Here is a 25,106-nt window from a genome sequence, read left to right on the forward strand (position 1 = left end):
AAAATTGCAGCTCTTGACAACTTGACACTAAGGATCTATTAATGATGTTTTAAAGAATTAGAGTTCTGCTGCTCGGGAAATAGGGAAATAAAATTACTATCTAGACAATCTAATGTGCCCCTGTATTCTCAGATGTGGTTGTCTTAATTCGATTAAGTCCATTGTGGAATGACATAGAAGAGATGACTGTGTTCGAGGGGTGGTTGCCAGATTATGGTGGAGAGCATCAATGGAGTAAATTACCTCTACCGATTATTTTCAACGATTAGACTGGCTTTCAAAGAATCCAGAATTTGATGTTGGGTGCAAGGCACCCTACCACATAGGGCAAAGGGCAAAGGGTAAAGGGAGGAAATGCAACTGGGTGTAAGGTTTTAAGATGAGACTCGATTTCTGGGACCTGAAATTTGATTTTCAGTGATTCTTTAGTGTACAGCTATGTCTGGGTCTTTCACATGTGCACCTTCTCAGTGCCTCTTCACAGACTCGTTCTGTGACAGTTAACAGTGATAATGCAAACGTTGAGATGCGTAGAAGCATTATAAAAATGAGTATTACATGGATGTGACTTTCAGTACCTTGTTCAGTACAAATATTTGCGGCAGTAACCATCCTTGCAATTCTGATACCGAAATTTGTGCCCGAGACCCAACAGCCCAACACCCACTTCAGCACCGTGCTTTACAGCAAGGAAGTTCATCGGGTTCTGCACCCAGAAAGCGCAGGGACGAGAAAAGCGCCTGATTTTTTAAGCAGGCCGGGGGGAGCCCTGTGCCGGTGTGCCGGAGCCGCCGTTCCCGGGGAAGCGGGCGATGGGGGGCAGGCCCCGCCCGCAGACCCCCGCGCCGACCGCCATAACGAGCACAGCAGCTCGCCAGCAGCGCGCGGCTGCGGGGAGGTGCCGTTAATTTCATTTCGCTCCGGTCCGTGGTTCGTTTTTCCGCACCGCGGCCCGCTGCCCCGCCAGCACAGCTCCGCCAGCACAGCTCCGCCGGGCCCCGCCGGGCCGCGCCGCGCAGCCCGCCGCCGCGGCCCCGCCCCCTCCGTTAGCCCCGCCCCCCACGCCGCGTGTCGCTACCGGCACCGCGGAGGGGTCGGAGGTCATCGCGGGCAGGCGGGGTGGCAGCCCGAGTCACGTGACGGTGCCAATATGGCGGCGCCGTGGCGGCGGTGCGGTGGCGGCCGCTGAGGGAGGCGCGTCTCTTCCGGCCGATGGGGCCGCGGTGCGGCCGCGGGCTCTGAGCGCCGGTTCCCGCCCCCCCCCCCCTCGCTGCCCCGCCGCGCCATGCAGCCCCCGGCCCGCGAGCAGGACGCCCGCACCAAGAGCATGTTCGTGTCGCGGGCCCTGGAGAAGATCCTGGCGGAGAAGGAGGCGAAGCGGCCGCCGCACGGGCAGCTGCGGAGAGCCTGCCAGGTGGCGCTGGGTGAGTCCGCCCGCGGGGCCCGTGCGCCGGGCGGGGGCCACGATCCCTCCCCGGCCGGGGGGTGACAGAAGGCGCCGCTGGCGACTGGGGGAAGGAATCTGCTCGCCCGGTCCGGCGGGGCGGGAGGCGGCGTTACCGCCCCCCGGCCCCGGGCGGTGTCCTCTGCCACGTCGGGTCCCCGGCGGGGTGCGAGCGAGTCTCGGGCCCCCAGCTGCGAGGCCGCCGGCGGGGCTCTGGCTGGGCGCGGGACCTGGGAGAGGGGGAGAGTTCTCTCTCGGATACGGGATGTGCGAATGAGAGGGGAAGGCCCGCAGACATCTGTGTTACTGAGTTCTGGTCTCGATAGGAAGCAGAAGGGGCTTGGGTTTGTCGCTTTAGAACCGATTTTGAGAAGACTAATTATAAGCTTTCAAACTAGGAAATAAGCTGTTTAAGGCCCTCGACTTGTGGAGTCTTAGATCTTCCAGTGCTAGTGATCTTCTGACGTCTTATCTCCAACTCATGGTTGGACTGGGTAAAAACAGTCAGCGGTGTAGCCGAATGCGTACAATGTCTGTGCTGTCTTTCAGAGCTGAAAATACTTTTTGTGAAGTTGGTGGGCTGGTCCTGAAATCTCCTGCAAGTACGAACTGATGAACTTCAACACTCTCCGTGTTAAAGTTCTGAAAACATATGGTATATCATTAAGAGATAAAAACAAACTGGGTAAAGCAGTGTAGCTCTTACAGTTGGAGTTCTCTGTGGCCTTTCTTACTCTGCAAAGGTGACATACCTATTACAGTTTTGGTTGCTTTGCACAAATATTTTTCCTTTACTTAGGCAACGTTTACTGTATCCAGAAAAGAAGAAAAGACAGGTTGAGTATGTAAGGAAACTGGGCAGATGCAAGTTCTGTCAAATGCACTGTGAAAGCAAGCTTGCAAAATAGCTGTCATTGTTGTCTTCCTTCCCACACCTTCAGGAAACTTGTAGAAGCTAATTGTAGTGACAGCATATGCAGAGAAGGGTAACCAGACAGAAGAGTATTTCTTATTATTATTTAAAGTTGACATTGTGAGCAGTAGCATAACACGTGTGCCTCAGCAGCTAGAGACTACTTTTCCTGCTTACTTCCTTTTCCTGATTTCATCCCTAACCCACGCAACATGCACCCAACCCATTTACAGGACTGGGAACCTGTTTTTCTGCTATGTAAATGTATTTAGAGGGTCAAAAGGGAACTTTTCTTGAAAGATTACTAGTGAATGTCTTTGTTTACTCACACGTTGAAGATTATGATTTTGGGGGAGGGGTACTCTGCAATAGCCACCTATTAGCACTTAGTGTTGGCTTATAACTATGCTATGTCTGTTTATTTTAAGGTACAGTATGTTTGAGCTTAGTTAATGCTTGTGGTCATCGACCTTTTTTTGCTAACCTTGCTTGGAAAAAAAGTCTGTGTGCTTTCCTGGACTAAAGCAGAGGGCAGCATGAAAGGATAACCTTCTGTTGCCCAACTGTCCTGCCCTAGTAGGGCCTTGATTACTGTACTGAAGGATCTCGGTTATATTTGGTAAATGTTGCTTCATCATTTTAAGTTGCCAGTGTGAATATAGTTTCTTGTATTTACATCTGATTTTTTTTTCCCCAAACTTTATTCTGTTTAGGTTAAGCTCTTTTTTTACACAAATGAATAAATCAGCTTTATTTGCATTTAGTTAAGTTTAATTAAGCTGGTATTTTATATTAAGTAAGTAATGAACTATGATTAAGTGTGAGCTTCATTATCAAGTGCTCCACAATAGTAAATATGCTAGGAAACGTGGGAAGAACATTGCTTGCAGTCTGAGGAATTCAGGCCAAACTTCGTAATCTACACAAACTTATGGATGTAAGGCACGGGTCAGGTGTAAATGAGATCTGCTCTTGGTACTAGGGAAGTCTATGATGCATCCTTTTTCTAAATAGAGAGGAGCTGATGTATTCTAGAACTACCTAATATAAACTATCCTGCAATTATTTCTACAATTTCTGCTGTAATGTTTCTGTTAATTACATATGCTTTAAGTTTTTTGTTTGGTGAGACAGGAATATATTTCTATGGGAATGATACTCTTGTTTTCTTTTACATTAGTTCTGTATTATTTTGAATGTCTTCAGGGCCTGAGAACTTAGGTAAATTACTACTGAAAATTGCATGTAACAGTTGTATCCCGTGCTCTTAGTGCCAGTAAGCCCCAGGAGAGACTGGGAGAAATGGAGTTTCTAAACAGAGAAGCTATTCTGCTCTGCTTTAGAAAACTGTGGTTTTAAGAAAACTGGTTTCCAACAGACAGTCAGTGTATTGTACATAAATAGTTACTTAATAAGCATTTACATGGAGCTCTAGGTACACATGGTTCTTAGTAAATCTACTGAAATAATCTCCATCCTGAAAAATTTACAGTGGAACACGGGCAGTATGTATCACAGCAGTTCATATTGGTCTAATGCTAATTGTGCACCTGGGACTCAAACCAACTATTACTCTTGCCCTGTTAGTACTGTTTGTAATGACATACTGTGCAGCCAACCTGGTTATGTGGCCTTCTTTGAATGCCCGGGCACCTTCATGTACATATCTTTGAGCTTTGTAAACAACACAATTTGTTTAGTTAGCTTGTTAATGAGTTGGGGTTTTTTTTAATAAAATCATCTCTTAAACCATGCCTTCATGTAGGAATCTTGTTGTGTGTTTAAGGTCTGTATAAATGAGTGATGTCTGAAATGAGTTTGCATTTCTTAGTTTAGTAGCCTCTTGGCTAGCATGTTTTGAGGATGCTGGGGCAAAGAGGAAATGGTCTTGCTTCAGTGTGGCAGCCTTTTCTAAAGGGTTCTCTGTACATCCATAGAATCAATAAATGTGGAGTGCTGGAGTTTTTGATTTAAGTTTAAGGCAGCCTGGAATTAGGCAGTGCAGTAGACTTTGCTGGTTTGGGGGGAGGGAAGCTTTTGCAGCTGCTCCCCGTGTTTGTATTGGCAGTGCTGTCTGGTGTTCTGACAAACTATGGAAAGACATTGCTTGTGTCCTGTGCTAACACGAGCTGTGCCGTTTTCTACACAGGAACTAGTTTGTTTCCACTGAGACAAACTTTACTATGTTGACAGAAGATGCATCTAATTGCAGGCAGGCGATTATTTCCCCCATGTTAATAGATAGTTTTCAATATAAGCAAACTTAAACCATCCATCTAATACAGAAAGGTAGTTACTCTCAGCATGAGCTTTGTCCTGGTTTTATTATGGCCTTGATATTCCTTTGCCTGGTAGGAATGCTCAAAGGGTTGCGCCGAGTGGGCAGCACACAGTGCCCGGAGTTGAAGGTGTTTGTGGCTGAAGCAGGTGTGATGTGTGCCTGCACACTCTGACCTTGGAAGGAGCAGGTAGCTCTGGTACCAGAAGCACCAAGCGAGGTGTCAGTTGCTGTGACCAGACATTGACCAAAATCCAGACTGTGTTCTGTAGCTGTGGAAGGGAATTGAGCTGTGCCTCTTAATTCCGTGTCTTGAAGAGAAGAGTGATGGTGGGTAGGTTCCTGGAAGCTGGCTGTGCCTGCCTGGGGCTTGGCAAGCTCTTCATGGCAACAGACTACAGTTGGGCAACAATTTCTGTTTCACGCAGTTTTGGTGGTCAGACCACCAAATGAGTGCTTCAGACGTGGAGGTTTCCAAACCATCTTGATGCAATCAGTAGCAGAGGCATGCCTCTAACTTACTTTCATCCTTTCATTTATTCTTTTCTGTCAGCGTTATTTATTAGAATACTGTTGTGGTCCAGCTGTTTTTATGTGGTTTTTAGAAAAACCTTTATATAATAAAGTTGTGGGGACCTTGGTCAGGCCTTGGTTAGGTTTTTTGTGGAGTTTTGTTGTTTTTAATTTATGATATCTTTCTGAGAGTAGAATTGTTGCTCTAATATGGGATGCTATTCTTACATATTTTTCCAATGCAGAATCTAACATAAGTAAAGATGGGCATGATCATGTCTGTTTAAGGCTAAGGTCTTCGTGAACTTTTGATTCAGAACTTTTTTTGCTATGCTGCTTTGCTAATAAACACTATGGGGGAAAGTGATCTTTTTGAAAGAAAGAGAAACTATTTCAGTAGGATATAAAGATTTGGGAAAAAATAGCATTGCTTGGTTACACCCTAAATGTTGAAGTGAACATTTCTGTAGCTGAGAATAATATATTGTAACAACAAAACCATTTTCTTGTCTAGTAGTAAATTTTTACAAAATAATCTTTTTATTTTCTTGAGTGGACTCATTGCTGCAATATTCCTCCTGTAGTTTGATTTATTTTTTTTTTTCTAACAAACAATTTGATTTTTAAGTGAGGAATTTTTATTTTGGACCCTGCCCACCCTCCAAGGGGACCCCCCAGTAAGCCCTCCCTGTCTACTTCCCACGAAATAGTATGACAGAATGAAGATGGTGCGTATGAACTTCAGCTTTCCTTCTGCCAGTAGCTGAGTGCAATGGAAAGAAGGATGCCAAAATTCAACTGGATGAACTGAGACAAGTTTTGAGTAATAGGCTTGCCAGACTAGTGGATATTGAACAGGTTTCATCTTCAGCTCAAAGATCACAAAAGCTAGGCTTGTCCAGAACTTCTGAAGTGGCAGCTGCTGAGAAGGAGTGGGAAGTAGGGAAGTGTGCAAATAAGAAAATCCCTAAAGAAAACTTGCATTCCCTGAGCTGAATGGTTTTTTATTTTTTTTTTACTCTCTCTGATATTCATTTTATTAATCTACTAATGGGAAAAAATTGCAGCAACTCTTTACTATGTAAAATAACTTTCTATTTCATGCGCTATAGAAAAAAACTGAGTATTCAAAAGGTGTCTAGTCTGACTTGACCCAAACATTATCACATTAAGGAAGTCATCTATTTCCAAACTGGACAAATAATTGGTTTTGATGCAAGGAGGACTATTTGGCTAACTCGAGCACTTTCTGCTTTGGAAAAATAAACTTAGCTCAGAGAGTGTTGAGTTTTTGCAGTTGTTAAAAAAAAAAAAAAAGACGACCACTGTAAACCCTGGTTCTATAAGGTTTCTGAAATACTGCATTAACTGTGGTATAGCTGACCACCCTGGCATCCTGCTGTACTTGGGATTCTGGCTGTAGCTAAAATATGCCTTTCTCTGCCAAGACGTGGAGGCAGGACTAAGTGTTCTGAATGTGTAAAGCTACTCAGAAAACTGTTTTTTAAGCAACCAGTTCCTGTATAATAATAAGGTGCTCTAATAATAAGACAGATCTAAATAGGGACACAATAAATTGGTGGGTCCTTTAGTGTATGTTATTCTTGGTATCTCTGTGGATCATCATGTGGTGTTAAAGATGGTGAAATTAATAAAATCAAGAGGAAGGACTGAATTCAAATTTTGCTGAATTGAACTTTTGACTACCCATCTTGTTGATAAATCAGCTGGATACTGGAATGAAGAAAACAGTGATCCAAGTAGTGGTGCTGAGTTCAGATTTACATTGTCTGTCTGTTTGGCATGGGAAACCTTGGTTATTTCTTATCAGCAGTCTCCATTCTGTTGACTCTCCTTACCAGTTGAAACCTAAATTATTAGGGGATGACAACGCTGGTTTGCACTGTTGCAGAGCTGCAAAGTTACTCCTAATTCTGAAATCCCAGGCGCTGGGGCTGTGCGCTTGGCTCGGCTCATCACTTTGCCGCTGGCTTGTGCAATACCAGCAAGTGAAAATCGTTTCTCCTTTGAAACTGCTGGGGTGTGTGATGCACTGGGTGAGGAAACGGTGGGCTTCTGAGCAGAACTGTGTCACGTTGTTGCCTGTGACTCTTCAATTTGTCTGTTGGATGGATTTGTGCCATGGCAGGGGATTTGGAACTAGATGATCTTTAAGGACTCTTCCAACCCAAACCATTCTGTTTCTATACTATTCCTTCAGTTCTTGTTACATCATTTATTGCTAGTGGAAGTCATACTGCTTCTTTCTTGACTGCTGACTGTGGATTTCATTAACGAGAGAGTATGGCAGACAGAATAGCAAGTCCCAGTCCTGGATGTAGCTTATCACTCATAGCTTGTAGTTATACAGGTTTTGTCCATGTTTTGCTTCTGTTTTCCCTATAAAACAGAGGTAATAATGTTAAAAAATAGGCGTACTCTGCAAAAATTAACTTTTATATCATCCATTGAGCAATAGGACAGTGCAAAAACCTGTAATACGTGTTTGTTGTGGTCCTTGTTTGTTAGTATGTTTTGTGTATTGATGCTCCAGAGACTGAAGAAATTGTTGAGGTTCACAGGCAACACTGAAATCATCTGAACTCTGAACATCTGATCCCAAACAATGGTGCCTCTCCGGAGTTGTGGAGAACGAGTATTGAGTGAATGATCTGTTTCTGACAACTTTGCCATTGAAACAAGTTTTGTAGGCATCATCATTTGCAGGCGCATGAAATAGGGTGGGATGGACAGGATTCCACGTGGTGTTACAAATGGTTGTAGCTGTGCAGCCTCACTGTGTGTGCTGGTTTTGATATTCTTTTTGTCAGTGTTTGCAGTATGTGCTTATGCTGTGTCTGGTGTATCTGGTCGGTATTGTGCGTCATGGTGATATGCTAGAAATCCTCAAAAAGCCGTACTAGGATCTTTAGGATTTGCTGCTGTATACAAAAGAAATGAGAAAGAAGCATTTTTTCCTGTATTTAACTTTATAGAATGCTCCTTAAAAATGTAATTTTTTTTTTTTTTAAAAAAAGCTCCACTGGCAAAATGACAGCATGCATTTAAGATTTCTTATCTCTTGGGAGTTTATTTGTTCAGCTGGTGTCATGTGAGGTTTAACAAAAGCAGCCTAACTAACGCTGCAGTTAACAGGAAAGTCTGATGATGCATTCAACTTATGGTTTATGCAGTGGCTTAAAGGCTTCTGCAGACCTGAGCTCTCTATGATGTAGACCTACTCTTGAGTAAAATTTACGTACTATACCTGTGTTTTCTAAAAGTACTTTTTGTTAAGAATGTTCGGGAAAAAAAATAGCTTTTTCATGTAGAAATTGAGAGATATACCTTCCAAAAAACAGCATAACTGTGTATGATCTCTGAATCTGAAGATGTTACAGGACAGGAATCGCAAATTCTGAAGTGTAAGACTCCTGGTTTGCAAAAGCTTTGCTTTATTACATTTTGCTTATTTGTGTTACTGGTAACAATAACTTACGTTGGGTTGTAAATGCTTTGAATATTTTTTCTTTCTTTCAGATGAAATAAAAGCAGAGCTGGAGAAGCAAAGGTAAATTGTTAATTTTTGTTAACTATGCCAGAAAACAGCAAGTGGAATAATTTGACAGTGGAAATGATAGAGTGTATCTACATTACGGCAATGAATTTGTGAATACCCAGTTACACACGTTTCTGCCAAAAACGTGATATAGAATCATAGAATCATAGAATGGTTAGGGCTGGAAGGGACCTTCAAAGGTCATCTAGTCCAACCCCCCTGCAAGGAACAGGGATATCTCCAATGGCCTGTGTGTTCCGATTACACAATGTTCGTGGGTATGGGTCCTCAAGCCATAACTGCCTCTGAATTTCACTGTGAAAAAATTGCAAAAGGGTGCTAGTTTTTCCACTTCCTTTTACTAGTATAGCCTGATAGGAAATCATAAAGAGCAGTAAGTATGCTCTGATAGTACATGCTCTAACTACCTAGGTCAAGAATACCGATTCAAATATTACTTAAATCCAAATTTTAAAATACTTTTCCAGCACCGTGCTATGATTTAAAGTGAGCCCTCAATGTGTTTCTCTTTGCTTACTATTCCTTATGTGGGCCCTGTTTAATTAATTCAGAGTGGCTTTGATAGTTTTATCATTTAAGTTGTGTAGGTATTTCGGGTACCGGGACAGTGTTGGAGTGTAGTGAAGGAGGAGTTAAGTTGAAGAATATATGAAAAAGATCAGATTTTTAAAGAAAATTGAGCTTTCTTTAAGAAAGTATGTGGAGAGAAACTTGCATTACATTTGTATGCTGCTATGTACCATTCAGCTTTGAATTTAGAAAAAGAGGAAGTGTAGTTTACGTGTTTAGAAGAATTACTGACTGTTCTTATCTGACCTAGAGAAGGCACTGCTGCTCCACCAAAAGCAAACTTCATTGAAGCGGATAAATATTTCCTTCCGTTTGAACTGGCCTGCCAGTCAAAATCTCCACGCATTGTCAGTACTTCGCTGGATTGTTTACAGGTAACTGTGCTGTTTAAACTTGGACAGAATGAGGTGAAGAAACATGCAGTTCCAAAAATATTGTGTGCTGTTGGCATTCTTGGAGTGCAGTAGTAATACTGTCCTGAGTACATACAGCTGTGAAGATCCCCACTATGGGTACCTAGGTGCATAAACCATACAAAATAGGTTATCACCAGACTTGGCTGACAGTGTGTCTTGTCAAAGTCAGAAATGCATGTGTGTTTGTTTTCTAGTGAAGCAAGCTTTTATTGGAGCTCATGAATGCTTACATTCGTCAGTACAGATGTTTCATCTGTGGTGCTGTAAAAGAAATATTTACCATGGTGTTTCTTGTAGTGCTGATGTGATGGGAGGTCAGATGCTGGAATCTTTCTACCTTGTTCCTTCTTAGATTCTTACAGAAAAAAACAAATGCAGCTTAAGGACAGAACCTTTTTGTTGGGAATAGGTACAAAGATTGATGTTAAAAAAAAAAAAAAAAAATTGTCTAGTTATGGTAGAAAGAAATGGCCTGGGTGGAAAAAGCTTATGCATCACTTACTAAATCTGCTTTGTCTAGATGTGTGAGCAGTCCAAGTATGTGGTAGCCAGGCTCTCGATGGTGTTAAATTGTTGTGTTAAAACTGGTTAAGTGAGGCACACTGTCTAAAACCCCCTTTTTTATGATGTACTGAGCTGTGTTTAGTTAACATGATATGGTTGTCTAACCTGCATTCTTTCTAACTAGAAACTCATTGCATATGGACATATCACTGGCAATGCTCCAGACAGTGGAGCTCCTGGAAAACGACTGATTGACCGAATAGTTGAAACCATTTGCAATTGCTTTCAGGGTCCTCAAACAGATGAAGGAGTACAACTGCAGATAATTAAGGTATTTTATTTGGTTCATTTGGTGCAGTATTAATTTGCTTTCTGTCTTTGATTTTGTAACTGAAAAAAATTTAATGGGAAGCACTACTTACACTGTTAGATGTGTCATGGAATTTAAGGAGGCTGTCACCAGGTCAGACTTGGTATGTGAAATATATTTCCTCTTGGTGAAGCAGAGCATAAGGGAATACTTTATAAATGTTTGTCCTTCCTTCTGGGATGAGCCATGGTCTGGATACCTTATCTTGCAGACAGCTTGATGTTCATCTTCCAGGCTAGTAATGCCCACATTCATTAGGACAATGAATTGTTATCAGCCTTCAACTGAAGGTGCTGTAACTGTGAATGCAGTATCATGACCTGCTGCTCTAGCCTGTCTGCTCTCAGGTCAATTTTTCCAGAGAGATCTGCAGTATATGTTCTCAACAAAGCACTGTAGTACCAGAGCTGTGTGTTCTGGTTCTGATATCTATTTGGGCTAGCGTAGCTGAGATTAGGAGTTGGTAGTCTAACTACCAACTTAGTTGGTAGTCTAACTACCAAATTGATGGCAGTGTAGACCAATTGGCCCTTTCACAGAAATTAGGCCATATAATATAACGAAAACTGTTTTGTTTGGAGGTGGAATATCCCCTTAGTGGAAAACTAGTTGTAATAAAACACTTTCAACAGCTCAGGAGAGGTCAGAGATACATGAAAGTTCTGTTAAACTTTCTTAGATTTGAAATGTCGTTTCAGAGAACTAGAGGTTCCTTATTAAGTCTTATTACAGATGTATGTGTTTCGAAACAAACCCACTGATTATTATGGAAGACCAGCATGAAGTGTATTGCTGCCTACTTGCTTAGATTTCATTTTTACTGTGTTATGGACTTTTTCAGGCTCTCCTCACTGCAGTAACATCTCCGTATATAGAAATTCATGAAGGAACAATTCTTCAGACTGTTAGAACCTGTTACAACATCTATCTGGCCAGTAAAAATCTTATTAATCAGACAACTGCCAAAGCTACCCTTACGCAGATGTTAAATGTCATTTTTACACGGATGGAAAATCAAGCTGTATGTATATTACTTTTGCTCATCTCAAATGTTTAGGCTTGACATATGAACAGAAAACTTTTATTACTATTTTTAGTGGGTCTGTCATTGTATTTGGGTGTCTTTTGATTTGTAATTTGAAAAAAAAACCTGTCAAATCCTGCAATGAAGCAAAATATGAAGCTATTTGCTGATAACAAGGTTTCACACTGTAGTTTATGCCAAATGGCTCTGTACAAACAAAGATGGGATGCTTTTAAAATAAACTTCAAGAGCATCTGTTTAATTTGACTGGCCAAGTGATTATATTTTCACTGTTTCTTGTTAACACGTGAATTCACAAAGGAACATCAGCCGTCATGGACATCTGTTTTCCCTTATGTTTTGTGCCTTAGATTAACTTTTTCATATTGTTTTTTCAAGATACAAGAATCCAGAGAAGTAGAAAAAATAAATCAGCAAAAATCCCAGTCTCCTGCAATTCAAGTGGTGTCCAAGTCTCCGAAGATCGGTCAGTTAAAGCACAGCTATCAGGAAGGCAAACCCACTGCTCCTCCAAGTGTGGAATTAGCGAACGGTGAGCCTGAGAGGGCAGAGAACAGAGAGGTGAAGTTGGAGCAGGATCTGACTCTTTCAGCATCAGGTGAACAAGAATAGGTTGTCTCTGCTTTCAGTTACCATGTTGCTATTGGAAAATACTCTTTTGGGCTATTCTTGGGAGCAGTGACTGGGGTTATTGGCTCAAATCGTGATTCTTGTGTTTTCTCATTCAGAGTATACAGGCCATCCTTAGCTCATGTCTACAACATTATAATCATTGAAGAAAGGCTCATGTTTTCCCTAGAATTCTGGTGCAACTATATGTAGTTTATGTATATGGAATTATAATGGAATTTGACTTGATTAGATTGATAAAAGGAAAGGAAGAGAATAATCATGGTATGTGGGAAGTGACAGAATCACTTTGAGGGAATTAAAGTCCTGTGGTAAAAATAGTGTGTATTGTGAAGACCTTATCGTAAGCATATACTGTATCCGAATTAGAAATGTAGGATATTCCAAAACTAAAAGTTTGTAATAGTTTATAAATACAAATGACAAAATCACTGCATTAAAAAGCAGTGCTTTGTTTTAAACAATGGAAATAACATCAATGGGTATTTTTGTATGACTTATTGGAAATGGTTTTAGAGGAGAGCTACTAAAGAAAATTTATCATTTTTAACCCTTCTGCGTCTGTCATGTTTCTCCTTTCCATCTTCCTAAACAAAAGTACTAAATTTGAAATTATGTCTTTGTGTGTTTCATTAGAGGAAACATCTGATGGAGGAAAGGAAATGGTTAAAGGCATCTTGGAAGATGTGGTCAAGTCAGCTGTGAAAGGTAGCAAAATCTTCTGAAGTAAAACAGTCGCATGTGTATTTCCAAATTTTATTCCTGTGATTATAAAACCATGGAAGGTATTTTTTTGTTACTAAATATCTTGTCAGGAACACCTACTAAGGCAGTAAGAACAGGTTTTTATAGTCTCACAATATTCTTCTTTTGCTGGTAACTGAGAAACTTTCTAGTTCCAGTGCTGCTTCTGTTGCACTTGGTTGTAGAGCTTCACAAAATCCTGGGATAAAAAAGTTCAATGGGTGGTTTCAATCAGTTTTACTCTTTTCCATTTAGTGGCTGAAGAAAAGCAAGTAACAGAAGCAGTTAAGGCTCTGCCTGCATTAGAGTCTGCAGATACTGCTCTTTCTGGCTCTAGTAGTGAAAATGTGCAAACTAACGGGATTCCAGATGACGGGCAATCTGTTTCCTCCACTGATAATCTGGTAAATAACTTCACTGGATGCTAATGTATATTTAGGGAGAAGTGTTTTTATCGTGCCAACTAATACAATGGGATTTGGGGGAGGGAAGGGACAGAAGCTTTAATGTATGTGTCCTGCTTGGGTCGAAAAGGAAGCAGCAACTGCAATTTAAGTAGGTATTGAAAACAACTGTTCTAAAATTGATTATGTTAGCTGTATTTTAATACAGGGTGGGGACGAAGAGGAAGAGTCAGTCAACATGTGTGAAAAGGTCCAGAACACTTGTCCTGCTTAGGTTTAGTTTAAACTTTGCCAAAAGTACCTTTTTTAATCTGTAGCTAATTCTCAGAGGAGCTGTGGAATCTTCCTAATTGCTCTGTTCTTTTGTCTCACTGAGGATCTAATGTTGTGTGTCTTGCTCTCAAGGAAACAGATGTGTCTGGACATCAAGCTGCTGCCAAATTTTCCCATGTTCTACAAAAGGATGCCTTCCTTGTGTTCAGGTCGTTGTGCAAACTCTCCATGAAACCTCTTGGTGATGGACCACCAGATCCCAAGTAATGAGACTGTATTTATTACACTGTCTTCTTCAGGTAGCTTTTGGGGACAGTTAGGTAGCTGCTGTATAGTAAAGCAGGTATTCAGAATTTGCTTGTCAGGCCCTTGTTTCAGTTAGCTTGATGAATCTAGGATTGAAACTTGTTTCAGACTATTAAAAATTTAATACTTGAAGGGTTTTTTGGTCTAACGGGTTTATTAATCCTGTCAGTTGAAGTGGCCTTGACTACAGTATTTGTGAAGTTTTTGATGGGGGAGTTGGGGGAGTGCTTCTTGGAGGCACTGGGTTGCATCTATTGTCCTAGTCCAAGATGTTAACATTCCTGGAAAATCTCCAAATTTAAGATAGTAAATGTCATCCAGAATCACTTGCAGGTTTATTTCCACTGCTCCTGATCCTCACATTGAAATTAATTAAAATAGCAGTCACTTTTTCTTGACATGCAAGAAGTGCTATAATGCCTATGTTGAATACAAGTATGTATTCAGAAATACGATAAAAATATATTTAATGTTGACTTTTTTCTAGATCACATGAATTGCGTTCTAAGATAGTGTCTCTCCAGCTTCTTCTCTCGGTACTGCAGAATGCTGGTCCAGTTTTCAGGACACATGAAATGTTCATCAATGCAATCAAGCAGTATCTTTGTGTAGCATTATCTAAAAATGGAGTCTCTTCTGTTCCTGATGTATTTGAACTCTCTCTTGCCATCTTTCTCACGCTGCTTTCGAATTTTAAGACCCATTTAAAAATGCAGATTGAGGTGAGAGACTTTTATTTATGTGATGCACGAGTTCTTGAATAAAAATACTGCAACGATAAAAAGACAGCTGGAACTTGGAAGTTAATGTCTTAGTTTTGCTAAACTGATTTATTACTGCTGTATTCAAATTCTAATATGCAAGATATGATACTCTTCAAGAGAAATTACTGAATAGAAATGGATTTATACATTTGACATGGTTCTAATAAGTTTCAGAGCATCAGGTCTTCTACCTTATTTATTTTTCAGGTGTTCTTCAAAGAGATCTTTCTGAATATTCTGGAGACTTCTTCAAGCTCCTTTGAACACAAATGGATGGTGATTCAGACTTTAACTAGAATTTGTGCAGGTACTTCCATTGTTGTGAAAAGCAGTCACTTCCTCTGGTAGCAAATGAAAATTATTTTGAAGACAAATGTCATGTGTAATGTTGAAGTGTGAAAAACTGAATTTCATCCCATAGTACTTGGGTTAAATGTCTGGTTTCATCCCCACTGCCTGCTCCAACTGACTGATTCCTTTTTAAAATGCTATTGCACTAAATCTTAATTCTTAGCCTTTCTTTTCTTTTCCAGATGCCCAGTGTGTAGTGGATATTTATGTTAACTATGACTGTGATTTAAATGCTGCTAATATATTTGAACGCCTTGTAAATGACTTGTCCAAAATTGCACAGGGACGGAGTGGGCATGAGTTGGGAATGACGCCTTTACAGGTAAAAAAAAAAAAAAAAACCAACTTTGAAGATAAAGTACTACCTTTTCATAAATGGTGCTGTCTCTGCATCATTATTGATAGTTCCAGTAGTTTGTGTTATCTGTAGTCTAACCTGGTGTTACATTTTATTAGTTACCTAATTTGCAGTTGGATGCTGATGATTTTGCCGCATATTTGCATTGTGACGCTAGACTTGTTCTGGACTCTTTTGTGGGGCTGCCAGGGAAGAGACAATCAATTGAGCCTTCCTCTGCCTTATTCAAATGACTTCCCTTCTGGTGCTTATGAACCAGCAGTAGCTTCATCTTGTGTTTGCCTTGCACAAACTTCTTGTGCCATATCTCCACCACAAGTATTTTGTTTTTAAAATTATTCTTTCCGAGTCCTTAGAGGGGGAGCAGAGTCTAGACTACTTTCAGCAAGAGCAGATATTTCTGACATTGGCCTTGTCCTAAGCACTGTTTTTCTAGCCCAGCCTAATGGCTTTCAGGGCTGAAGTGAACTTGGTGCCAGTGTTGACCTTGGAATTGAGTACACATAACACCTTAAACTGGAATTGTATCAACGCTTGATATTTCTCCCTCTCCATGGTCCTTTGACCAGAAGATGGAAGTAAAAAACAGGAGATCATTGTTTCAGATTTTGAATAGAATTCTTTACAGCTGAGGTAGTGAGACACTTGTCTTGCTTGTGAAGAGATCTGACACTATAGAGGCTTACTGGATGGTCATAATCATTCGTACAACAAAGGTACTGCATTTAGGACTTGGTGTATATTGCCCCTTGGTTGTACACATCACTTGTCAATAGACCATCTCCTTAAAACACCTGAAGTGTGTTCTGGTGTCAGTCTGGTTATGATTGCTTTTGGATCGGGTGTGTTCAGCCTAAATAGTCAAGGAGAAGAAACTTTGCATAACCAATAGATTTCCTCCTAACTGAACTTGCTACGATTTGAATGGTGTGATGTAGTGCCTTCTGAAAACTGGTGGAAATACGTGTATTGGTTTGAGTTTTTCGTTTTGTGTTTTTTAGGAACTAAGCCTGAGGAAAAAAGGGCTTGAATGTTTGGTTTCTATTCTAAAATGTATGGTAGAATGGAGCAAAGACCTTTATGTGAACCCAAATCATCAGGCTAGCTTGGGTAAGATTGTTTCCTTATGGAGAGACTAATTAGTTTAATAAGTTTGTCCCTGTGTTTATTCGGTGTTGAGAAGCTATTCAGAAGTGTGGATGCTAGGTTTTTACATTACTGCATTTGTGTAAACAAATCGTTTTTAACAAACAATTGTTAATGCTGTTGCAGTGACTGACCCTCCAAGTGTCTGGTTCAAATAACCAGGTTGTGTTGAAGAGTTTTAGCCAGGCCATTGTCTACATTATAAAAGCTGACTTATGTAGAATAAGACACATGACAAATCTTGCAGTTACTAAGTTGAAGTGCAAAAATTTCTCCATAGTTGCTGCTTTTCTGCCTTTTGTTGGACTATTTTAGAATTGCTTCAATATGGCATCTTCACGTAGACTGCCAAAAAGTGTGCATGATAAAATATTGACTCATAAATTTGTGCTAAAAAGTTTTATAACTGAAAGTTTTTGACTGAACAGGATAACTTAAATCTTGTCCTCTTTATAAATAGGTTCATATAAACCATCTGAACAGGAAATGGCTGAAGGTAAATGCCTTGAGAGTGGAGGGAGGCGGAGTAGTGTCAGTTCCTTGGACTCCACTGTTTCGTCAGGAGTTGGAAGTGTTGGCACCCAGACTGCTGTCCCAGATGATCCTGAACAATTTGAAGTCATCAAGCAACAAAAGGAAATAATTGAACATGGGATAGAACTGTAAGTCCAGTATGACAGGAAAAGAAAAGTTTACTGCTAAAAAACCCATCTGTACAACCATATTTTCTTATGGTCTTACACAGTCAAACCTGCAGGGACACTTACAGATTGATCTTAACACTGGAGATTCTTGCCTGCTGGTGTCAGAAGCTAACACTGGAGGCTATTTAGTTAAAAGGAATTCAGTAAAATCTTGGGTGAAGTGGAGGGTGGTTTTACAGCTTTCCTTTGTGCTGGTTCAGCTGCAAAAGACAGGAAGGTGTGTGTATACCTAGAAAAAAATTGATTTAAGCCGGCAGGCTTAATGAAACAGAGTTTTCATAAACTCTGTAAACAGAGTTTCATAACACAGTTTTCATAAACAGAGTTTCAAAACAGTTCTTTTATTGAATCAGAGTTTCGATAATTAAGTCATTGTCCAGCTGTGCTTTTTCATTAATTTGAAGATCTTTGTCTGTAAGTGCTGTAAAAAGGTCTTGAACAACATCATTTTTAACATTTAATGGAAATTCTCTAATCTTCAATATTTCAAAAAGGTCAGGTTTTAAGTGAGTTTTCCAGCACTTAAAGCTTACCAGCAACCGAACGTACCTTATGAGATGTAGCCTATGTTGTGATATAGTTAACATTTATTGCACATTCTTGGACTTTTTTCAAGTTAGAAAAAAGTGACATAGAGCTACAGCACAGAATCTTCAGTTTAGAAGGCCTCTGTAAACAAACAAACCAATTCATAGGGTGTGATATTTTTAAATTGTATGTCTCAATTTCCCCATGTTTTTGTCTGAATAGATTTAATAAAAAACCAAAGAGAGGAATACAGTATCTACAGGAGCAGGGAATGCTCGGCACTACAGCAGAGGACATGGCACAGTTTTTGCACCAAGAAGAACGCCTCTGTTCTGTAAGACTACATGGAACATAAGATAATTAATATTCTTGCCCCTATCATCTTCTCCCCTGTCTTCTGATGTTTGTATGCACGCTCTCTTTAGTTCATATTTCATTGATAGCTGAAAGTATAAGGGTTCTAATGAAAGTACTTAATACCAGTGCTACTTTCTATTTCTTTGCTGCCCCAGGCTTTTTAGTGAAGTAGCTATGTTTACAGTAAAGGGCTGAAGGGATTCCCCATAAATGGGAGCAGGCATTTTATCTGCATTAACAGTATCTTGCCAGCAAAGGAATATCACGTACTGCAGTGGCAAAGAATTCTCTACTGCAAGTGAAATTTGGCACAGTTCAGCTTTCCTTGAGTGTAGTAATGCAGATCTTGCCTTGGAGAGTGAGGGAAGCAAGAATATGCAGACTAAAGGCATTTTCTGATGACACTGGTTCCTTGTCATCCCTCTAACGGTTACTCTGCCTGCTCAGTGAAGTGTGTCAGTCTTACAAAACTGACAGCTGTGCAATTCTTGTATTATAAACTTTCTTGCAAAGCTGGCAGTTGGGTTACACAGTAATAACTGTCTCTTGTGTTTTTAGACTCAAGTGGGAGAATTTCTTGGGGAAAGCAACAAGTTTAACAAGGAAGTGATGTATGCCTATGTAGACCAGCTTGATTTCTGTGGAAAAGACTTTGTCTCTGCTCTGCGCATATTTCTGGAAGGTTTTCGTCTGCCAGGTGAAGCCCAGAAGATCGATAGATTAATGGAGAAGTTTGCTGCTAGATATATTGAATGCAACCAACGGTAATTCAAAACTTTTGTGTTGGAGAAGTGCCTGAAGGATGCTGTATTGTTTGTGGCCCTTAGTGGGCAAGGTGCAACTTGCATCCATACCAGGTCAGGAACTTCTGCAGGCTTGTGTGAGGAGCAGATCTTATTGCTAGTGTATTGGTCCTGACCCTCTTTTTGTTGGTCCTAGCCTCTTTAGTAGCTAGGCAAAAATGGAAATTTTGGATAGAGAGTATAATGATGCTGGTGTTCTCATTAAATCCCAAATACTTGCTAGAAGGAATTATTGGAAGAGAGAAGCCCTAAGTAAGTTAAACTTCCCTCTGTATTAGTTGTTCTGTTTTTAAACAAATGTAGATCAGTCAAGTATAAACAACAGTAATAAGAAGTAGCAATTGCTAAAACTAAAAACACATAGCATAAATAACTAGTAAGATGTTACGCTTGGGTTTTGCCCATTAGACTTTGAACAAAATGTATATATGTTAGTTGACAACAAGTAGGCAGCGTTGCTATCGTTTCTAATGCGGTAAACTAGCACTGAAGTTTAGCTAGGTGTTCAGGCTTGATGGGTTCCCATTCCTTAGTCCACTTGGTGCATCACCAGATCGATTTTGTTTATTTCTTTATGAAACCCTGGGAGTGAAAAATTAAGCTGTTCTTTAGTTTTTGTAGGATTACCTGAAGAAGGATAATCTATGATCTCTTGGGAATGTACGTGAGAATTCCAGTTTTCAACATTGTGAAAAAGATACTTTTATATTTTCCTCTTCTTATTTGCATTTTAAAACACTTGGGGCTTCATGTGTTTCTAAAGACTAATTTTAGACTCTGTTAGCTCTTTGGTTGAATGCATAGCACTTCTGGGTGTTTTTCTTGCATGCAAAAATAAAGCTAAAGGGTTGAGGAATTAGGGCTCTAAAAACCTGTTCTGTTTTTTTTTCTCTCTTAGGCAAACACTATTTGCTAGTGCTGACACTGCCTATGTTTTGGCATACTCTATTATAATGCTGACTACAGACTTGCACAGTCCACAGGTAGAAATTAAAAAATCCCAAACTTGTAGAAGTTCAAATTTCTCTGGAACTTGCATTCAAAATATGATAGCCAACTTCCATTCTCTTTTACAGGTAAAAAATAAAATGACAAAGGAGCAATACATTAAAATGAATCGAGGAATCAACGACAGTAAAGACCTGCCAGTAGAGTATTTATCCACAATCTATGAAGAAATAGAAGGAAAGAAAATTGCAATGAAAGAGACAAAAGAATACGCAATTACAACCAAGTGTAGTAAACCAAGTAAGAAGGAACTAGAAACTGGAAAGACCACAGTGCTCTTGAACTATTGCAGTAACTTTCAGGATGGCATAGTGGAGTTCAGATCCTTTTTTGAAAAAATGTTTGTGCAAGACAGAAATTACATTTAGAATGGCTAATATGGATATTTGGAATGAAACTGGCTCGGTTATTACTTAATACGTCTACTTCTGTGATGGAAACGTGGCTGTGCAAGTGCATCTGGCACCATTCCAGAGATGCACTAGAAACTAGTTTTGTTAGGTTTTTTTTAAATGGAAATGTGAGGAGGAAAATGGTAGAATAACTGAAGGTGGCACTTGCTTTGCAAGTTAACTTCTCATTTTTATGTGCTAGGCAACAGATTGGTTTTTGGTTTGGGCTGGGTTTTTTTGGCTCCCTATCAGTAGCATGTTGTAGTTCAGAAGCTGGTAAGTGCCACAGTCCTTGTAATAATGTTTGAAAAAGGTAGAGATCAGAGAGTTTGTCATGATCTATAGTCACCTGTCCCTATCTAGACCAAATGAAAACTTGTGTGTAGTGTACATGAGAAACTAGTATCCCCAGCTGTACTCTGCTTTTACTCAGAATAGCTGGTATTAATTTAATTCAAATTAGTGAATTCTGAATCTTCAGCATAGTGTTTTCTGTGCTGTTTGCAAGTTTCCTACTTCAAAATAGGAAGAGAATTGATTTGCTTGAAAATTGAAGTTGCAACCTTTAATATAAAGAAACACTAAGTGATTAATTTATTCATCAAGTTGGTGAGGGCTAGTTTTGTTTTGAGGATGTCAGCCTAAGAATATTAAGAATTTTCCATCCATTTTTACAGGCAGAGTGACTTAATAGAGTATTCTGACTTCCAATGGTTAGGTCATAACATGTAGCATATAAGAAAGGGCTGAATTAGTTATTTTGTATGGACTAAATTCTTAAGTTGGGGTGTGGGGTTTAGTGCTGGAGTTCCTTGCTTGCAGCCTATGACAGCCTCCTGACATCTAGCATTCTGGAATATTTTTGTCTTTAGATTTCATTTGCAATACCTTTTATTTAACATTTTGTGGTGCTCAGTGCAAAGACGTGGAATGTGCTTTTATAAAAAGGAAACAAATGCAACCGTGTGATGTTCCCCTTAGGTGTAGCTAATGAGAAGCAGCGGAGGTTACTGTATAACTTGGAGATGGAACAAATGGCTAAAACAGCTAAAGCCCTTATGGAGGCCGTAAGCCACGCAAAGGCTCCTTTTACTAGTGCCACTCATCTGGATCATGTCAGACCCATGTTCAAAGTGAGTGTGAAGTTCTCCTTGCATGTTCATTGCTAAGAGTTTTAAGCATGGAAAAAAGTGCAAAATTACTCTGAAGAGTTAGGTGATGCAACAGGTGGACTCTTCGGCTATATTTGGTTTCAGTTACCTAATGTTTTGGGCTAAAATTGTAATAGATTTCTGAAATTAGTTTCTTCCTTTCTTTAGCTTGTATGGACTCCATTGTTGGCAGCTTACAGCGTTGGCTTGCAGAACTGTGATGACACAGAAGTTGCATCCCTTTGTTTGGAAGGAATACGGTGTGCAATTAGAATAGCCTGTATCTTTGGAATGCAGGTTTGTATAAGACATAGGGCTTGCTAAGGGCAGAGTAGGCTCTGGGAGGGAGATGAAGAAATACAAGTAACTTGTACATAGAAAATGAAGCGTCTCATCTAATTTATTGAAATGGTAAAATAAAATATTACAATTTAGTTTTGATTTGGTTTAAGATCTTGATATCCTCAAGCTTTTCTTCAACTCTGCATTCCTTTTATTGCTGAGTCTTCTATTAAGAGCATTTGCTAACTTGCCTCCTACTCTCTTTCAACTGGAAAGTGCTCTAATGTAATTGCCAACTATACATAGAAGGAAAATTGTGTAGGCATGCTGGACAAGTGGCTTTCTCTAGCTCTTCAGGGACTTGATTACGATGCTTTTTTCTCTGTCCTGTAGCTTGAACGAGATGCTTATGTACAGGCCCTTGCTCGTTTTTCCTTGTTGACCGCCAGTTCCAGTATTACAGAAATGAAACAGAAGAACATAGATACCATCAAGACCCTTATTACAGTTGCTCACACAGATGGCAACTATCTTGGGAACTCTTGGCATGAGGTAAAAACTTGATTAGTTTAAATAGTGCAGCTGCATTGTCCTTTGAAAACTTGCAGGATTTTGTTGTTCTGCTACTTTCAGGTTTTATTAACTACATTTAGCTCTGAGCATGTGTCAACCATGTTTAAAATAATGCAAGTGTGTTACTTTGTTAATGTTTTTATATATGTGTGTATGTATATAAAAATAATGCACTACTTTTTTTTTAACGGACCCTATAGACACTATGTGACCAAATACTACAATTTTTGTAGGTGCTTTTGATATGGAATTAAAACCATGTTAGAATCTCATTTGACTGCAGAGAATTCTGCACAGAAACTACTTTATTCTTGTTCATGTAAATAAAAATATTCTAGCTCACTGGTCCAGATTTCTGTGCAGCATTTGGCAGCGTTGACACCATGATCACATGAAAAATTAGAGCTAAAATAACTTGATGAGGGATAGGTAAGGATAAGCAATTGGGATCATATGTATTTTCTTAAAACATATTTTCCAGGAGCTTTTTAATGAAGTCTGAGTCTGTGCTTTTGCTAAAAGGGGCATTCCTGCTATGTGATGTTCTCTGGCACTAATCTTTGACTACATGATAGTACGAGCCGAAAGCTACTCTAGCTGACAAATTACTTGGACTAGTCTTACAGCATACCCTCACAAATACTTGTGCCAGTTCAAGGGATGTTGCAATGGGGGAGTAACTAAAGGAGAAATAGTCAAATTTGTGCTAATGGCAAGGCACAATTTTGGCATTTTCACTGTCTGTGTTGGAACATCGTTACTCAGTGGTAGCTACAATAATTCAGTTTTTTCATCTCCCAGAGACAATGAACTTCCCTAGAATATCATCTCCAAGGTGTTTATAACTTTTTAAAGTTGATGCTGTGAGAAGTAATAAAAAGGTTTCTAGTAGTTAGAGATCCAAGTTAGATTTTTGGGTACTGTTTATTTTTTTTTTCTTGTATTGGAATGATTTGTGACAGCTTGTGATCTTAAATGAATCACTCAAGTTTGTTTCCATTTGTATTGATAATGTTTTAACTACATCAGAACTGTTACTGTTGTCAAAGTTGTTTTAAAGGTTAGAGAACCTAGGAAGGTTGTAAACATTAAATATATTTATATGTTATGAAAAAAGAAATGATGATGTCCAGAAGAAAAATGTTTAACTATTTTTGGTTTTAGATCTTGAAATGTATTAGCCAGCTGGAACTAGCACAACTTATAGGAACTGGAGTGAAAACTCGGTATTTATCTGGCTCTGGGCGTGAAAGGGAAGGAAGCATTAAAGGCTATGCATCTGGAGGGGAAGAGTTTATGGGACTGGGATTAGGTAAGATTAATAATCTTGAACTTCACTAAGGTGCACTTATAAGTGAAGTGTAATGGCTAAGAAAGCTTAATGTTATAAGATATTAAAATATATGTAGTTGCTTCTAGGGGAAGCTAGATTGGATTAATGAAACTTAAGAAGTTGGAACTGTATATTTCAAGATGGGTTTGTAATTACCAAATCTGTTCTAACTTTGCAATTGGGTTAAGTTATTTAACAGAACTTCTCCAGATTTGTTTTTTGGAATACGTTGTTGTCAAAACTGTTTTACTATGCTTAAGTCATGGTTTTGTAACTGTTATTACCAGTTCTTTCTTATGCTGTGTTTTTAATAGTAAAAACATAAGCCATTATCTTCAGGAACTAATGGAGGTTTCGATGATTGATAACTTGTTTTTCAAAGAAATTTCTTATCTCTGCATGTTGGGTTTACTGTTCCAGTTTGTATTGTTCCTGCAGTATGTGCAAGAAAGAAACCTTAGATTTTAAGCTGTAAATTAGAGGGACCAGGCAAGCTGCCTCAATCTTTGGAAAACCATAAGGGAAACCTTTTAATTTGAAAATACTCTGGAGTAGATGCTATACACAATGATGATGCTGAGTATAACAGAACTGTGCCCAGCATTAACTGCTTGTATATGACTTAATAGTTTAAAACAATACTGTCTCATTTACAGTCTTTTAAACAGTATTACATTATCTTATCTTAATAAACATGATGGTCAAAACACAATGCCCTAAGGTGAAAAATCTCATACTTCTTACTGAATCTGTAATTTTGTAATGATCTGGCAAAGGCACCACCTGCTGCGTGTAAATTACAAGCTATTTGGAAGTAGTAGTCACTTTTCTTTGCCTACTTGTATGGAGTTGGGGTTAATATGAAACTGTGACTTTGTGATGCTAGATATTGTTTTTTTATGGCTTTTATTGCAGGTAACCTCGTTGGAAGTGGAGCTGATAAACGCCATATGGCGAGCATTCAGGAGTCTGTGGGAGAGACCAGTTCACAGAGTGTAGTGGTAGCAGTGGACAGGTACTGAGAGTGTAATCTCTTTCTGAGGAAAACGTGACTTGAAGTTACTGACTATCCTTGCTTTATTTGCAGTCTCTGACAGAAGCTTTTGTTCTTGAAGCCTATTTCTCTTGTGAGAGAGATGCTGATACTTACGTGCTCTTTCTAGACCCAATAAGTGTATCTCTTTAGACACGGAATTTTCACAAAAGAAAAACTTGTCATTAAATAGCGTTACAGCTAATGTAATGTATTATGAGAAGAGGCACTGTATGTATCCATGTGGTTCTATGCCTTTTCTTTGAAGTAAGCCAATGAAGACCAGAATTAGGTTGATATTACAGTATTTAGCTTTTTTTTTTCAGAAATCTG

The 25,106-nt window shown here is 39.5% G+C and overlaps 1 protein-coding gene across 2 annotated transcripts in view; it reads left to right on the top strand.

The window, feature by feature from the left end:
• The first annotated feature begins 1,285 nt into the window (after positions 1 to 1,285).
• The window catches only part of ARFGEF2 (ARF guanine nucleotide exchange factor 2), a 36,769-nt gene continuing 12,948 nt past the window's right edge, over positions 1,286 to 25,106 (top strand). For both annotated transcript variants that reach the window (XM_086622820.1, XM_086622822.1), the window contains exons 1-23: positions 1,286 to 1,424; positions 8,689 to 8,719; positions 9,549 to 9,672; positions 10,403 to 10,549; positions 11,430 to 11,609; positions 12,012 to 12,231; positions 12,900 to 12,971; positions 13,263 to 13,411; positions 13,817 to 13,947; positions 14,478 to 14,712; positions 14,962 to 15,061; positions 15,288 to 15,427; positions 16,465 to 16,573; positions 17,070 to 17,271; positions 18,064 to 18,175; positions 18,757 to 18,962; positions 19,900 to 19,984; positions 20,078 to 20,249; positions 21,383 to 21,534; positions 21,721 to 21,849; positions 22,228 to 22,386; positions 23,572 to 23,719; positions 24,656 to 24,755. In XM_086622820.1, coding sequence (XP_086478946.1) covers positions 1,286 to 1,424; positions 8,689 to 8,719; positions 9,549 to 9,672; positions 10,403 to 10,549; positions 11,430 to 11,609; positions 12,012 to 12,231; positions 12,900 to 12,971; positions 13,263 to 13,411; positions 13,817 to 13,947; positions 14,478 to 14,712; positions 14,962 to 15,061; positions 15,288 to 15,427; positions 16,465 to 16,573; positions 17,070 to 17,271; positions 18,064 to 18,175; positions 18,757 to 18,962; positions 19,900 to 19,984; positions 20,078 to 20,249; positions 21,383 to 21,534; positions 21,721 to 21,849; positions 22,228 to 22,386; positions 23,572 to 23,719; positions 24,656 to 24,755 — 3,242 coding nt within the window. The remainder of the gene's footprint in view (positions 1,425 to 8,688; positions 8,720 to 9,548; positions 9,673 to 10,402; positions 10,550 to 11,429; positions 11,610 to 12,011; positions 12,232 to 12,899; positions 12,972 to 13,262; positions 13,412 to 13,816; positions 13,948 to 14,477; positions 14,713 to 14,961; positions 15,062 to 15,287; positions 15,428 to 16,464; positions 16,574 to 17,069; positions 17,272 to 18,063; positions 18,176 to 18,756; positions 18,963 to 19,899; positions 19,985 to 20,077; positions 20,250 to 21,382; positions 21,535 to 21,720; positions 21,850 to 22,227; positions 22,387 to 23,571; positions 23,720 to 24,655; positions 24,756 to 25,106) is intronic.

The sequence above is a fragment of the Tauraco erythrolophus genome, chromosome 18 (genome assembly GCF_009769465.1).
Source record: "Tauraco erythrolophus isolate bTauEry1 chromosome 18, bTauEry1.pri, whole genome shotgun sequence".
NCBI lineage: Eukaryota > Metazoa > Chordata > Aves > Musophagiformes > Musophagidae > Tauraco > Tauraco erythrolophus.